The sequence below is a fragment of the Thrips palmi genome, unplaced genomic scaffold (genome assembly GCF_012932325.1).
Source record: "Thrips palmi isolate BJ-2018 unplaced genomic scaffold, TpBJ-2018v1 HiC_scaffold_8, whole genome shotgun sequence".
NCBI classification, from domain to species: Eukaryota; Metazoa; Arthropoda; class Insecta; order Thysanoptera; family Thripidae; genus Thrips; species Thrips palmi.
Window position 1 is genome coordinate 14290653 of NW_023144635.1, and position 14536 is coordinate 14305188.

Below are 14536 nucleotides of genomic sequence, written 5' to 3' on the forward strand. Positions count from 1 at the left end.
TCCCATGAGTAATGCACTTTGCAGCACATCCATCGGTGATGCAATCTTGTAATCCACCAGGTAATACAAATTGTCCAACAAAACCTGGTGGACACAAAATTCACCGACGGATGTGCCTAAAATTACATCATTCATGGCACAAAACAACTCTACAAATCTAAGACTACAAATCTTACACGCTACCTGGAGCATGCGTGCAAGCACGCTGTAGCTAGCACATGCCTGCCAAGGGATCCGGACAATTCGTCCCCGAAAATTCGTTCCAAGGACTTTTGGGTCCGCAAACGATTCGCCCCCGGTAAAATTGGTCCCCCTCTCAAATTGGTCCCCAAACGTGTCCCCGGTTTTAGAATGGTCCCAGCCGGGACGGTCCCCATGCCGGACCAAGACATTACCACGAATGTGACGCATGGTACCTCTTGATTTGTGTCGTGTCACATCCAAACGAATGTGACACACGTTCGTTCCAATGTGACATGCCCGAATTGTCACATTCAATCGAACGTGACACCCCATAATCCAACAATCATGGCGTGTCACATTCAAAAGAACAAGAAAAATTGAGCATGTCACATTACGATTACAACGAATGTCACAGTACTACGTGGGTGTCACAATCGTTTTAATTTGACAGTTCTCCAGCTGATTTCACACCCGGAGTAATGTGACAAAGCGGTGCCGTATGTCACATTCGTTCGTCTGTAAATTTTCGCCGTTTGTCACGCCTAAACTAACATCGCCGTTATCACGTGAATACGAACGTGCCGTCACGTTCCTTGGCTACTAGTGTATAAGAGTGTTAGTGTTGTAGATCGCTACGACACTTACCACGAGGCAGACGACATCCTGTGCTACCTGCGCGCCGTCGGCCACAACGTGACGGAAAATATATATAAAAGTCTTTGGCTGCACCTTTTCTTCCTTAAGTTTTGAAGTAAGAAAATGAAATTCTGAAAAACATTATTTAGGGGCAAATTGTCTAGGGTCCAGCCACATTTGGGGACGAACAGTGTGGGGTACCTATTGTCCCGGGGACGAAATAGGGGGTACGAATAGTCCGGGGACCAATTTTCGGGGACGAATTGTCCTAGACCCGCCTGCCAAGCATGCACTTATTAGTGCATACATGACATGTACACGCTACCTGAAGCATATTTAGAGCAGGGAGGGAGTTGCCTGCGTTAGGAAGCGTGGACGTGTGAACGTGGCATGTATTCATCAGAAAGTGCACGCTTGGCAGGCATGCGCTAGCTGGAGCGTCCCATGACATTTAGAGTGGAGTTTAGAATTCGAATAAACCCGACTCTGGCAGACAACTGCCTTGAAATTTAGCCATTCACATTTCACAACCATTTCCACGCAGCAACTCCCAGGGTTGGAACAGCTACTTGCCTCTGTCAAAAGTGCCACTGAGGATGCCACGTGATGCAGCACTTGAAAGACGCTGACGGCATCGGGGTACGCCCCTTCGTTCCAGATTGTGTTCACCCACAGTCCAGCGGCAAATAGGAATACGATTATCTGAAAGAAGCTCATTTTGGAATAAAGGCGTCCTCTTGACACGTCTTTCCTCCCGGCTTCGCACTAGCTTTCTGAGTGAACTCATTTTAAAAACTGTGATAATCTAGGCCAAAGCCGGCCAATACCTTCGACACCTCCTGCATTTTTAAAGCGATAATATTTTATTGCTGCCACGGATGCGATTATTTAAGGAAATCACATTAAGGTAAAAAATCAATTGTGGGTCACATTTTTGAAAATTCCAAATTAAGGCCTTTAATTTTGACCTGGTGACAAAAGTACATGTGGGGCCTTTAACTATGGTCCTTGGACTACGTTTTGCAGCATAGTAGCCCCGTCTATCATCCATATTTACTAAGCTGTGGCTGTTTTAAAAATAGTCTGTTTTGGCCCACAATTGATTTTTGGAACCAGTTGTGGGTCAGCATTGTAGAAAGCTCAAATTTGGATATGATTTGCTTAAATGCGAGAGGAATTCACTTTTGAATTTATTTTTCGGAATCGTGAAAACTGCAGGATCTGTAGCACAATGAATCAATTCTGGGTCATATCAATTGTGGGCCATTTCGTCTTTTTGCTTGTAAATTGACCACTTTTGCAAGATATTTTCTTATTTTTATTAATAAAAGGTCCCTGGTTCTCAATAAACCAAGCAGGCACGTTTTTCACTCAAAGAGGAAAAATACATAAACCGACATAAACTGGCTTATTTCACTGTGAGACAGATGTGAGTAAAACTTCCTGGACTAGAGACGAAATGCATATTCTAGGGCCGCCGGTGTGGTAGACAATCCAACACCACACCCTGTCATCGTGAGGTATTGCTACAGTTTATAATCTATTTCAGTCAGAATATTTAGTCTGTAGGGATTGATTTGACTCCTACAGGGCCGGACTGGCCTCGGGTGCCTAGCCTGCAGTTAGAGAGCGGTCCCATTCCGGGCGCTATGTAAGCCCCGCAATGCCCCCTTCCCAACAAAAAAAGCTTTATGGCGGACTGGAAGTAAGAGCTAGCGTTGTCATTCGGGCCTGTAGCCTAAGCTTTAACAACCTTCGTATCGTAGTACTATATGTGACTGAGCAGAAAAATGGAATTTACTGTGATACATCAGTCATTCAGAAGCGCAGAAAACAAAAAATATAAGAAAAACTACCGCAAAATTCGTCAAAAATAATGGGTCGGGCATGGTAGCGAACGCTACTTTGCCATCACCCGCGCACCATGGCATCGAATGATTTCGGCTGTACTATGGTAAATTTATGTTCCCTGACCTATTATGAACCTAAATCAGCAAGGACGTCCCGTTTTACCTCGTAATAGCTTCACGGTGGCAATTTGAAAAACAAACGATTTTTCGCCTCGTTGGATGGGCGCTTTTTTCACGACTTTTTGAAGGGCCTTCCTTTGAAGCCTGATATGAGCTGTTACAGTCGTCGCTCGGACATACACGCTATTTGGGGAGACAAAGAAAGGTTGGAGGAAGGTCTACCGCGAAATTCAAACCGATTCAATCTCCGTCGGGGTTGCGGTGACCCGTCGAAAAAAATGACCCACAATTGATTCGTGACCCACAATTGATTTTTTACCTTACCCTTTTTATCGCTGATCATTGTATGCAACCGATCAAATTAGAAATATCAGTGCGGTTACGTTTTTCATCGTAAGATAAAGACAACAGAAAACAATATTGTTCTTTGGGGTCTCGGACAACTCGTCCCGACCAACTTGTACCTGGCCCAGTACGTCCCGGGGTCATCCCGTCCCAACCCGTGTGGCCCCCTTCCTAAGTCGTCCCAGTAATTATATATTTTTTTATATATTATTTATTTAATTATTTTTTTTTGTTTCTGCAATTGGTTTTATTTTACGATAGGTCCTGTGATCAACCGCATCGCGTCAACACAGTAAGAAGTTTTCTACCGTTTTCTACGGTGTGTCAACAAAGACAGATCTGCTTTTCGGAGTCCAAACTTGAAACCAAACATCCAGCTACTGCGATAAAGCTTTCATTTTTGGTATGACATTTTCTCATTCTTTCAAGATACACAGGAGGAAGTATCCAATTGAATAATCCACTTGTGCATAAGGAAGGAATGCCAACCTTAAAGCAGATCTGTTCTTGTTGGTGCGTCCTGGAGCACTTCTTTCTTCGTTGGCACGGCCAATTGCCATCAGTTCTTTCGTTTACTTACGAAGGCCCGTCGTAAATTTACGAAGCCCTTCGTAAATTAACAGCAAACTTTGTAAACTTACGATCTTTCTTCATAAATTTACTGTGAACTTTCGTAAATTAACGACGAACTTCCGTTGGTTTACAAAAAGTCCTGTAGGAATGAAACATTTACAGAGCACTTTAGAACATTCCCACAAACCTTCGGAAAATATTCCGCCGTAAATTCATAATATTTTTTTTTTACAGAGTGTGTCACTCCATTCTTTTGTCACTGGTGAAAATCTCACCATGGCGGTTCGGAGCAGGGTCGCCCACGCCGCCCGGGACGGGGGATGTCTCTGGCAGTAGAGCGCCGCGCACCGCGCCAGGTCGCACAAGGCAAAGCGATGCACGGTGCAACACCATCGGTCTATCACCATGCGCGCCAGCCACATGATGTACAAGAAGGCCATGAAGTTGATCGAGGCTGTTGCTGCTGCAATTCGCACGGAAAAACATCCGTGGTCGTGGCGACCGAATCTCGATCGCCACGACCATCTTCTTCGATAGCTTGGGGGACTACCGGATTTCTGATCGTGAGAACCATGTCACCGAGCTGAGGAAAGCTGGCCATCAGAACGACTGTGTTGATTGTGACAACCAAGAATAAGGTATCCTAGAACCGTCGTCCATCAGTTGCAGGGAAGGTATGATTTTAGTGCCTCTTCGAGACGACCAGAAAGTTGGTTGAGAGAACCAACTCATCTGACACTTCAGCCGATATCTCGTTCGTGGGGAATTTCTATGCAACGCTCAGCAAACTCTGTTTCAACTTGGTCTGTGGTCCTCGCAAATGTAGTGTTTCTTACACTGTGATCCAAAACTGGCATCACAATAAAAAATGAATGAGACGGCACGGCGAAGACGCCGCACCGCCGCTCTCTCCCCGAATGAGCAGAAGACAAGTGGTTGGGGATCAAGCCTGAACCTAACCTATTGACCGAACGTAGACGCCAGCGAGAGGCAACATGAAAATGCGTTCTTCTCGACTTCAGTCTAATATTTTGTTCAGAACTTTTAGCCGACGGCTAGAGAACATATTTACCGAGGCAACAGACAACATTATTTGCGAAAATTATTTACTTGAGTAACATAAATCGGAAATACTAATAGGCGAACGGGCACGCCGTCACCAAGCGGCAGGTCCGTGAAACCTCGACTCTCAGAACCGAACTTCCTTGAGCAGAGCGGTCGGTAGTGACGATTGGCCCGGGCCGACCAAGTGACTTGTAAGAGGATAAATACGCTAGTTGGTTGTCTGAATCAAGCCGTTCGATGCCCACAATCACTGTAACGACAACTGAGTACATCCGATCGTGACGACCAACAGCTTTTTTTCCGTGCGTCAGACGATTCACTCACTCACGGAAAGAAATACTAGTACGGCAAATACCGTTCCTGGCTGCAGCAAGAAAGGTGATTTCCAGGGACGTATTTTGAAACCAGGGACCGTTTTCGCCGTACTAGGATTTCTTTCACGCCATGAGTGAATGGAAAACCTGGAACGGTATTTACCATGAGGCTTCGCTGTCTCAAGAACCTTTTCCCCTGATTTTGCAGCACAATGTTTACTAATTTTGAGGGTTTTAAAATCAAAAAATCCACGTTAAAAACAGCTGTTGCATGCAACAAGAAGTCTTTTAAATTTAAGGGAAAATTGCTCGATAGAAAATTATGTGAGCTCACTGCTTATTCGATTCCGACTACAACATCGTATCGCACAAGAAAAGCTATTTCAACGGGAAACCTGAAAATGAGGTTGACTTTCCTAGTGGATCTTTTCGTCTGCTGTGACATGTACAGTTCCATTTTGTTGGCAATTTTTAACCTTTTCAGATGCATCGAACGGATCCCAACATTGCAGAATACTTCCGGCGGAGTCATGCGCGGAATAAAATCATGTAATAATGCAGACGTTGCATGCATAAAGGTCCCAAACTAACGAGAAACGGATTAGGGGGCATTCCCATACTACGTGACCGATTTTAGGCCACTTTTTGACCCCTCCCTACCCCCTTGTGACCTCTAGTGGTATTAGCCTGAACCCCTCCCCACTTTTCACGTAGTATTTCAAAAGTACGCCAATTTCTCGCATTTCGTCGCGTGCGCTTTAAAAACACTCTCATTCGAAGTACGTGACATCTCGTTGAAACGAACGTGGCAAAATGTCACGTTCGTTTGAGCATTGTCACATTCGCTTGAACGTGAACAAGATTTTGGCCGATTCACATCCAAACGAATGTGACACAACGCTCAAAAGAACGTGACACTTTGTCACGTTCGTTTGAGCGTTGTGTCACGTTCCTGGAATGAGAGCGGAATGTGTAACAATGTGATTTGGAAGAAAAATAAAAAAAAACTGTGACAACATTTCACATGGGCGCGGAGAAGGAGTGCGGGGTGTCAAGCCATGCCGTGCCGCAGGAACCGTCACGCCGCGCCGTTACAGCGAGTCGGCGGCGCGTTGAACGCTTGAAATGTTTAATAACTGACGCTTTTGAAATACTACGTGAATTGCCCCACCCCCCCCCCCCCCCCTCCCTCCCTCCCTGTGACCTGAAGTGGTATTTTGAGAAACCCTCCCTCCCCAAAATCGGTCACGTAGTATGGGAATGCCTCCTTAAACATATTTGTACGCGGATGGGTGATTCCGCGCGTACACGGTAAAAACGGAACCTGGTTTTCCCAGGAAGCCAATGGTGAAGGCATAGGCGATTTCCAGGGAGCACCTGGGAAAACCAGGAACCGTTTTTACCGTGTAGGGGGCGTTTTCGTGTCTTCACCCTCCCCAGAGCGAACTTATTCGAGTGCAGTCCATTTATACACTTAAGAATCTTGTTTGGCACTAGAATATCTTGTTCCCTTTGTATACGAACTTTCAAAGCTAACATGTGACGCGGGAGAGGGGCCAAAAGGGTCGATTTTGTAAGTTCCGTCATGTCCATTCGCACCTTACGCCAACTTTGCGGCTCTGTAACCCTTTGTTCCATTCAAATCTTCGAATTCCACACACACCCATCAAATCTCTAACTAATAGTGACTATCTTGCTTGAATTTGAAGATCGTATATTGATTGGAACTGTACTTTCAGAACGCATACTAAATGTCCACCGTACTCCGACTTTTACCTTAGCGGTTTCAAAGTAAGCACCAAAAAAACTACTAGGAGTGCTCCCTGCTCAAAACCATCACCCTATTTAGAATCAGCACGGTCTGTAGACTGTCCCACGAAAAATTCGATGTTTGAAAATGCAACCTCTCACCCCGGACTTAAGTTCCTTATGTAAAAAAAGGACTCCATTATTTTTTTCAGAATTTTTGAACAGAATTTAGAGGTCGCGCATCGGCAAAAACACGTTTTTTGCCATTTTTCTCGAGTTTTTAAAAATGCCCTACCACCACACCACACCCCCACCCCCTCCCCTTAGTTGGACATCTAGTGACCCCGTGACTTCGTTCTGTAGGACACCCGTTCCTCCTGAGCCCATCTAGACCCTCAAATCGGCACCCAAAACGATAAAAATAAGTCGAAAATTTCATAAAGAGCTGCAAAAGTTGTGCAAATGTTGTGTTTTTTGATAATCTGACATCACAGAACGATAGAGCGTGAAAAATTACGTAGGGGTGAAGACAAATGAGCACGCCACACGGTCAGTTTCGGTTACATAAGCGCGAACGTCATAGAACGCCCCCACGAATTCATACATTTCCTGTGCAAAACTTGAAGTGTGGGGCTTTTATTCCTTTTGTGGGATGTCAAGAATCATCTGATGATTGCTTTATATGAAATTTGACGAAATAAAGCTCTGCATGTATTAAAATTACAAACATATGGTGCGGGTCGCTGGTGGTGCCACCTGTCGGTAGCCAGGGGAACTACATCGCCCCCTTTTTCGCGCGCTTTGCCGCGCACACAAAACGAACGCCCTGCGAGCGTTGTTTTGAATCGTCGTTTGTGTTTTGGGATTTTTGTGTGGAATGATGGCGTCCCGACGGAAGACGAGGGTGCAGGCTCACCTACCTTCGAGCTAAGGAAACAGTCATTCATAGACCAGCTAGACTCTCTGTTTGACGTAGCTCATCATGAAGCTACAAGCCAGCACCTACAAGCCAGTGCACCTTCTTCTTCCGTCGGGACGCCATCATTCCACACAATAAATCGGGGGCGTTCTATTTCGCTCGCGCTTATGTAACCGAAACTGACTGTGTGGCGTGCTCACTTGTCTTCACCCCTACGTAATTTTTCACGCTCTATCGTTCTGTGATGTCAGTTTATCAAAAAACACAACATTTGCACAACTTTTGCAGTTTTTATAAAATTTTTTCGACTTATTTTTATCTTTTTGGGGGTGTCGATTTGAGGGTCTATATGGACTCGGGAGGGACGGGTGTCCTACAGAACGACGTCACGGGGTCACTAGAAGTCCTACTAAGGGAGGGGGTGGGGTGGGGTGTGGTGTGGTGGTAGGGAATTTCTAAAAACTCGAAAAAAATGGCAAAAAACGTTTTTTTTGCCGATGCGCGACCTCTAAATTCTGTTAAAAAATTCTGAAAAAATCATGGTTTCCTTTTTTTTGCATAAGGAACTTAAGTCCGGGGTGAGAGGTTGCATTTTCAAACATCGAATTTTTCGTGGGACAGTCTAACGGTCTGTTTACCATATGAACGAGTTTCGGTGGCGAAAAAGTGAGGGGGGTGCACTGTGGGAAAAAATCACAGTAAATCCTGTAGTGATTAGTACAGCTGTCACTATAGTTCAGAGTACAGGATTTACAGTACTTTTTTTACAGGATCTACTGTACTTTGTACGGGATTTACTGTTACCACAGGAGTGGAGTACGGAATATCCTGTACCAGGTACAGTAAATGCTGTAACCAGGCACAGTAAATACTGTGTCCTGAACTACAGTAAATCCCGGCAAAAAAATTAACGGGATTTACTGTGGTTTTTTCGCGCAGTGTGAGTGTGCGAGTGGAAGTTGTGTGTGAAATCGGTGGGTTGTAACAATTGGTGTAATTTCCGTATGCCCCTCTCGCTCCTCGTCTATTGGGTTTTAAAAGACACCCTACACGTAAAAAGATGTGTCTTGACGTCGAACTAGTGTGCCAAACTTTATGGCATATTTCTGTGGCGATATGCAGTTGCAGTGAGCCAGAAACACCTGTTTGTAATTTCCGTCAAGCGTAATTTCCGTCATATTTTCAGTAAATTTCGTCATATTTTATAGGGGGAGAAAACGAAAGTCAACTTTTAGCTCGCCCACGCTCAGAGTGTCTTCCTGGGGTTCAATTGATGCCATCTAGGCCAAATTCCGGCCGAACAAGCAAGATTGATTACTTGACTTTCTAAGGTGGCTAAAACAGCCCCTACGCACGGAATCACCCGGATGGTCTCTTCTTTTCAGGTGTAGCAACAGGTTTTTCTCTTTAAAAGTCACATCCTTTATGATAGGGTCCAAATATAAGCATTCCACCATACCGTTTCAAAATAATCCGTTTTGAAAAAAAAAAAAAAAAAAAACCCGTACGCTCACACTGATCTTCCAAGTGTAATAATGAACTAATTTAAAAAGCAATAACGTTTTTATTGCATTAGTAGCGCCATGAAAAAGTCAAGAACCTATAAAGCCCCAATCCGACTGACTCACTGACTGACTCACTGACTCACTGACTCATAGAAATGTTTGGGGTGAAGGGGTGGTCGTAGAGACTTGCGGTTTTTTCCATTCGATTCCAAATTTTAAAAGGGGAAAAATTTGGGAAAAAACCCAAAAATCGAAAATTCCTTACCGTTTCCGAGAAAACCTACTTTATCTACAAAAAAGGGGAACAAATTTCTCACCGTTTCCGAGCAAACCTACTCAATCTTCAAAAAAGGGGGACCGACTAGAAAATTTTTTTTCGCCCCATCGGTAGGTCTGGTCGAGACATTTCCGAATCTGTGCCGCAATCCGGTCTCCGTCACTGGCAACATCCTCAAAAAACGATTAAATAGGCCTAAATTCAACAAAATCCACTCAATCTTCAAAAAAGGGGACCGACCGACTAAAAATTTTTATTCGCCCCATCGGTAGGTCTGGTCGAGACATTTCCGAAACTGTGCCGCAATCGGGTCTCCGTCACTGGCAACATTCTCAAAAAACGATTAAATAGGCCTAAATTCAACAAAATCCACTCAATCTTCAAAAAAGGGGACCGACCGACTAAAAATTTTTATTCGCCCCATCGGTAGGTCTGGTTGAGACATTTCCCAAACTGTGCCGCAATCGGGTCCCCGTCACCGGCAACATCCTCAAAAACGATTAAATAGGCCTAAATTCAACAAAATCCACTCAATCTTCAAAAAAGGGGACCGACCGACTAAAAATTTTTCATCGGTAGGTCTGGTCGAGACATTTCCGAAACTGTGCCGCAATCGGGTCTTCGTCACTGGCAACATCCTCAAAAAAACGATTAAACAGGCCTAAATTCAACAAAATCCACTCAATCTTCAAAAAAGGGGACCGACCGACTAAAAATTTTTATTCGCCCCATCGGTAGGTCTGGTCGAGACGTTTCCGAAACTGTGCCGCAATCGGGTCCCCGTCACCGGCAACATCCTCAAAATCAATCATCAATTGTCATCAAGATCCTATAAAGCCCCAAAATCCGACTGACTGACTCCCTCACTCATCAATCAAGAACCTATATAGCCCCAATCCGACTGACTGACTCACTGACTCACTCACTCACTCATAGAAATGTTTGGGGTCAAGGAGTGGTCGTAGAGACCTAAGGTTTTTTTCCTTTCACCTCTATCCTTGTCAAAGCAGTCTTCAATATTTTCCGGACCTTGTATGCACCCATTGACTGCCACAGTAGCCAATGCAATACAAGCTATGTATTTGGGCAGTAAAAGTAGCCTTATTATATGGTCAAAAGCGGTTAAATAGAGCTTTCAAAGAAGCAGGACATTTACTTCCTAAGAAAATTTGCCTTTGGTCACCACGGACTTACTAAATACTCCGGCACGCGCTCCACACATGCGGGGGTCTGGGGGCGGAGCCCCCAGCGAGCAGCGCGAGTTATTATATTATAAGTGCAATAATTATTGAATGGCATTAGCGCATTTATCGCATTATTAGCGTAGTTATCATTTTATCACACCAAAACTGTGATGATCTAGGCCCAGACCGGCCAAACCCTAAGGGACTTATTGCATTTTTAATGCGACAATGTTTTTATTGCTGCCACAGATGCGATAATTTGAAGGAATCACACGAGCCTTTTTATCGCAGCAATTATGAAACTTATCACATTAGAAATACCACTGCAGTTTAAGCTCTCAGGGTTATTTGAGGACACGGGATGAAAATGGGGCAGCTGATTCGTGGACAAGATTTAAAATTTCAGAAATAACGCCACACCCAATGTGTTGTTAACATTGAGAAAATAACATACGTCATAGCATGAGCCCAAAAATGTCATGCTTTCGCGGGAAGCAGTTGTCCTATTTTCACCCCGTGCCCCAAGTCTACCTTAACCGACCCCAAAGGTATATAAGGGCAAGACCTGGTGCGTTTTGACGGCTCTGAATCAGGGTCACGGTGATGCCGGCGGAGAGTGCGACCACAGCCACGGGGTACGCGATCGCGGCAGGCCACGGCCGCAGAGCGCCCCTCCCGAGTGACCCTCCGACCGGAAGAGCCAACGCACATCGTAGCAGCCAGATGAGCGGACGCCACAGCCAGACCGCCGCCACCGGCACCAGGTCCATTCCTGTGCGTCTTCTCCGTCGCAACCTGTTTCACGACTGCTGCTATGCCATTTATGCCCAAGAGTCAGTCTGTCTGCAACAGCATAAGCCATTATGGGCAACAAGCCAACAAGGGCATACCGAGAATCATGCAGAATGTACACCTGCCAGGCCAGACGGTTGTTTCGCATAGTAATGGTCCTCTGAAACAAATTAATAGCACGTTGATGGTATGCGTTGTCCCGCTGTTAAAATGTATATTTTTTAATGTGCACTATTAATCTGTCATTTGAATGGACACTTTCAGATTGTACCCAAACCTATATCAAAGCCTCTTGCTATTCACAGTTCACAAAATTTGACAACCAGAATCACTTGCCAAGCCAGACGGTTGCTCCTCATAGTAATGGACCTCTCCAACAAATTAATAACACACTAGTGGTACGTGTTTCTCACATGCTTGGAATGTATTTATTCGATAAGCAGTTTTTGGCCCGTCCCGTTTATTTTTTGTAAAAAAATGACGGAGGGACGGGCATATAGTATGATCCCTGCTGTGCGTCCGTCCGTCCGTCCGTCCGTCCGTCCGTCCGTTCGTCCGAGGACTTCCCGTGGTCCGATCTTGACCAAATTTGGTATGCAGCCTCCTTGGGTGACCCTAAGAACCGCCCGGTGGCAGCAAATCCGATCCGAGCCCCGGGGGCGCTGCTGCAGGTGCATCATGGTCTACATGGGGTCGAAGGGGATTTCGGCAACGGATACAGCTAGCAGGACATGTAGGGGTATTTTTGGAATCAGGGCGACGAGAAAAAAACCAACGGTGCCAGTTTCAAGTGAATTGGAGAAGTTTGGACCCGGGGTCAAATCCCAGTGGGGTATATTTTCAACATTCTTTTTACTCGAGTTTTTGCATTGTTTCTGATGTTTTTAAAGGTGCTGATGACGAAAATAACATAAATTTGGACCCCACACTGAGGTTCAAATCCCGTTAGGGTTAAACATTAGCGAAATTCACACATTTCTAAATGTACGGGACGGGCCAAAGTTGCCGATGTATATCGCTACTTTTCCTGTTATATAATTTCAATGGACACTTTCAGGTTGCACCCCAAGCTGCAGCCAACAGAAAGGTAATAAAAAACGAATGTAAAGGTCACACTGGGGTCACACTGTCGGATGAATTACGAACGTTCTTGCCATTCAACGACACGGTTCTTACTTTTTTAGAATGACATACAAACCTTAGGCGAAAACAGACATGGTGGAACATGTGATGGCGACTTTTAAGGGGGTAGTACGAAGGGTAGTAGCACTTTGTGCACGCTTTTTAATTTTTTTGTTTATTGTTTGTTTGCACCTAAATAAGAAAGACTTGCATGAATGCTAGAGACGAACGGCGGTAACAATGTAAAAAAAATCAAACATTTTGCAACAATTTAAAAAAACAAAAAAAATGGTTTTAGCATTAAGGGAGGCATTTATAGTGAGGGATGTAAGAGGTCTGCAAAATCATACTTGGTGTCACTGCACGCACGATTTCAGCCAAAGTTTTCAACTTTTTTTCAACCAGTAAAATGCATAAAAAAGAGCATAAAATTGCCCACAAAATGAACTACGGGGGTTAATATCGGAAGAGAAATACTACTACATATTTAGTATCGGACAAAAACAATTCGTTCAATGGAAAACTTGTGAAAAGTGTGCCTTTTTTACCAGCGTCTTCCGTCCGATTTGAACCCCCGAGGTTCATTTTGTGGGCAACTTTTGCTTTTTCAGACGCACTTTGCAAAAAATGTTGAAAACTTTAGCTGCAATCGTGCGCGCAGTGACACCAGGTTTAATCTTTCAGACCTTTTCCCGTGCTTCATAAAAACGCCTTTTTTAACTGCTAAAACATTTTTTTTTAAATTGTTGTAAAAAGTCTGATCTTTTATATCACCGCCGTTTGTTTCTTGCATTCATGCAAGTCTTTTTTATCGAGATCCAAACAGAAAAGTCGAAAAAAAAGATAGAAAAAACGTGCACGAAGAGCTACTGCGCCCTTAATCCTCTCGGATTCATAAGAATGCACTCGTCACGATTTTTACCTGTGGAATACGCCCACCTCCGCTCACCCGTTGGTCGCGTCTGTCGTAATGAATGAAGCTTCTGGCAGTGCTTCGACCGTGCTGGAAAGTAAAGAGGGGTGGGTCTGTGGCGAGGCCCAGCGAGCATCGCGTCGATCGAAGCCCGCATTAGTCGATTGAGGGGACAAAAATAAAAAGTCCTAAGGGACTCTCAGCCCGTCACGTGAAACGAACATCGACACAGTTCATGTCGACTCCATCACGCAGTTTAACGAATCAGGATGAGTGAAAGTTCAGCATTTCGCAATGCTGATAATGGGTGCTCTCCGATGATTCGAAAAGGGGCTTTATTGGGGCACACCAATGAAAATGCATAAGATTCTTAGAATAATGATTCCGTTCAACAATTTTTTGTTCAAAACTTTGTTCCAAAAATTGTTGTTGCTTTTTTTGAAACTATTGCAGATGAGAAGCCCAATCTATAGATTGGGGGTCAATTGTACAGGGTGAGTTTTCTCAATGTGTCAATAATTTGTGGGGAACTAGGGCACCCCTAGGGGATCATTTTGCGGCTATGAAGTAGTGGGCGCAATCGTCCTGGCACGGAGATAACTAGCGTTTTGTAATTGCAGGGGGCGGAAACTCCTATGGCGCGGCTGATGCCAAGCTCGCTCGGACCCGCCACGCCACGCCCCGGTCCGGCGGGTGGCCGGGTGGCGGAAGCAGACGAGCTGCAGCGGCCAATACTTTAGTTCAGAAATCACTTACAACTGCGTCTTTGAGAGAACCCGTGTATTTTAAGCGTAGACCATGATGCGGACCATCTGGAACCAAATGGGTTTATGAATGCATGCAAATGCGTATCGAGGATTCAAAACTGTATGACCATCTCCGAGAAAAAAAGATTCTGGTGCTTCCATGCAGAAGCGCTCTGAATGGGTATTTTAAACATGATGGCGGTGCATACAGTTTCCAGCCTCAGTTACTGGAAATGCTGAAAA

The 14536-nt window shown here is 44.7% G+C and overlaps 1 protein-coding gene across 1 annotated transcript in view; it reads right to left on the reverse strand.

Annotated features, from left to right (window-relative positions):
* Positions 1-4227, reverse strand: part of LOC117653372 — a 33635-nt gene extending 29408 nt beyond the window's left edge. The window contains exons 1-2 of the mRNA XM_034399007.1: positions 3983-4227; positions 1393-1521 (exon numbers count right to left, since the gene is read on the reverse strand). Coding sequence (XP_034254898.1) covers positions 1393-1521; positions 3983-4147 — 294 coding nt within the window. The 5' untranslated portion in view covers positions 4148-4227. The remainder of the gene's footprint in view (positions 1-1392; positions 1522-3982) is intronic.
* Between the last annotated feature and the right edge of the window lie 10309 nt (positions 4228-14536).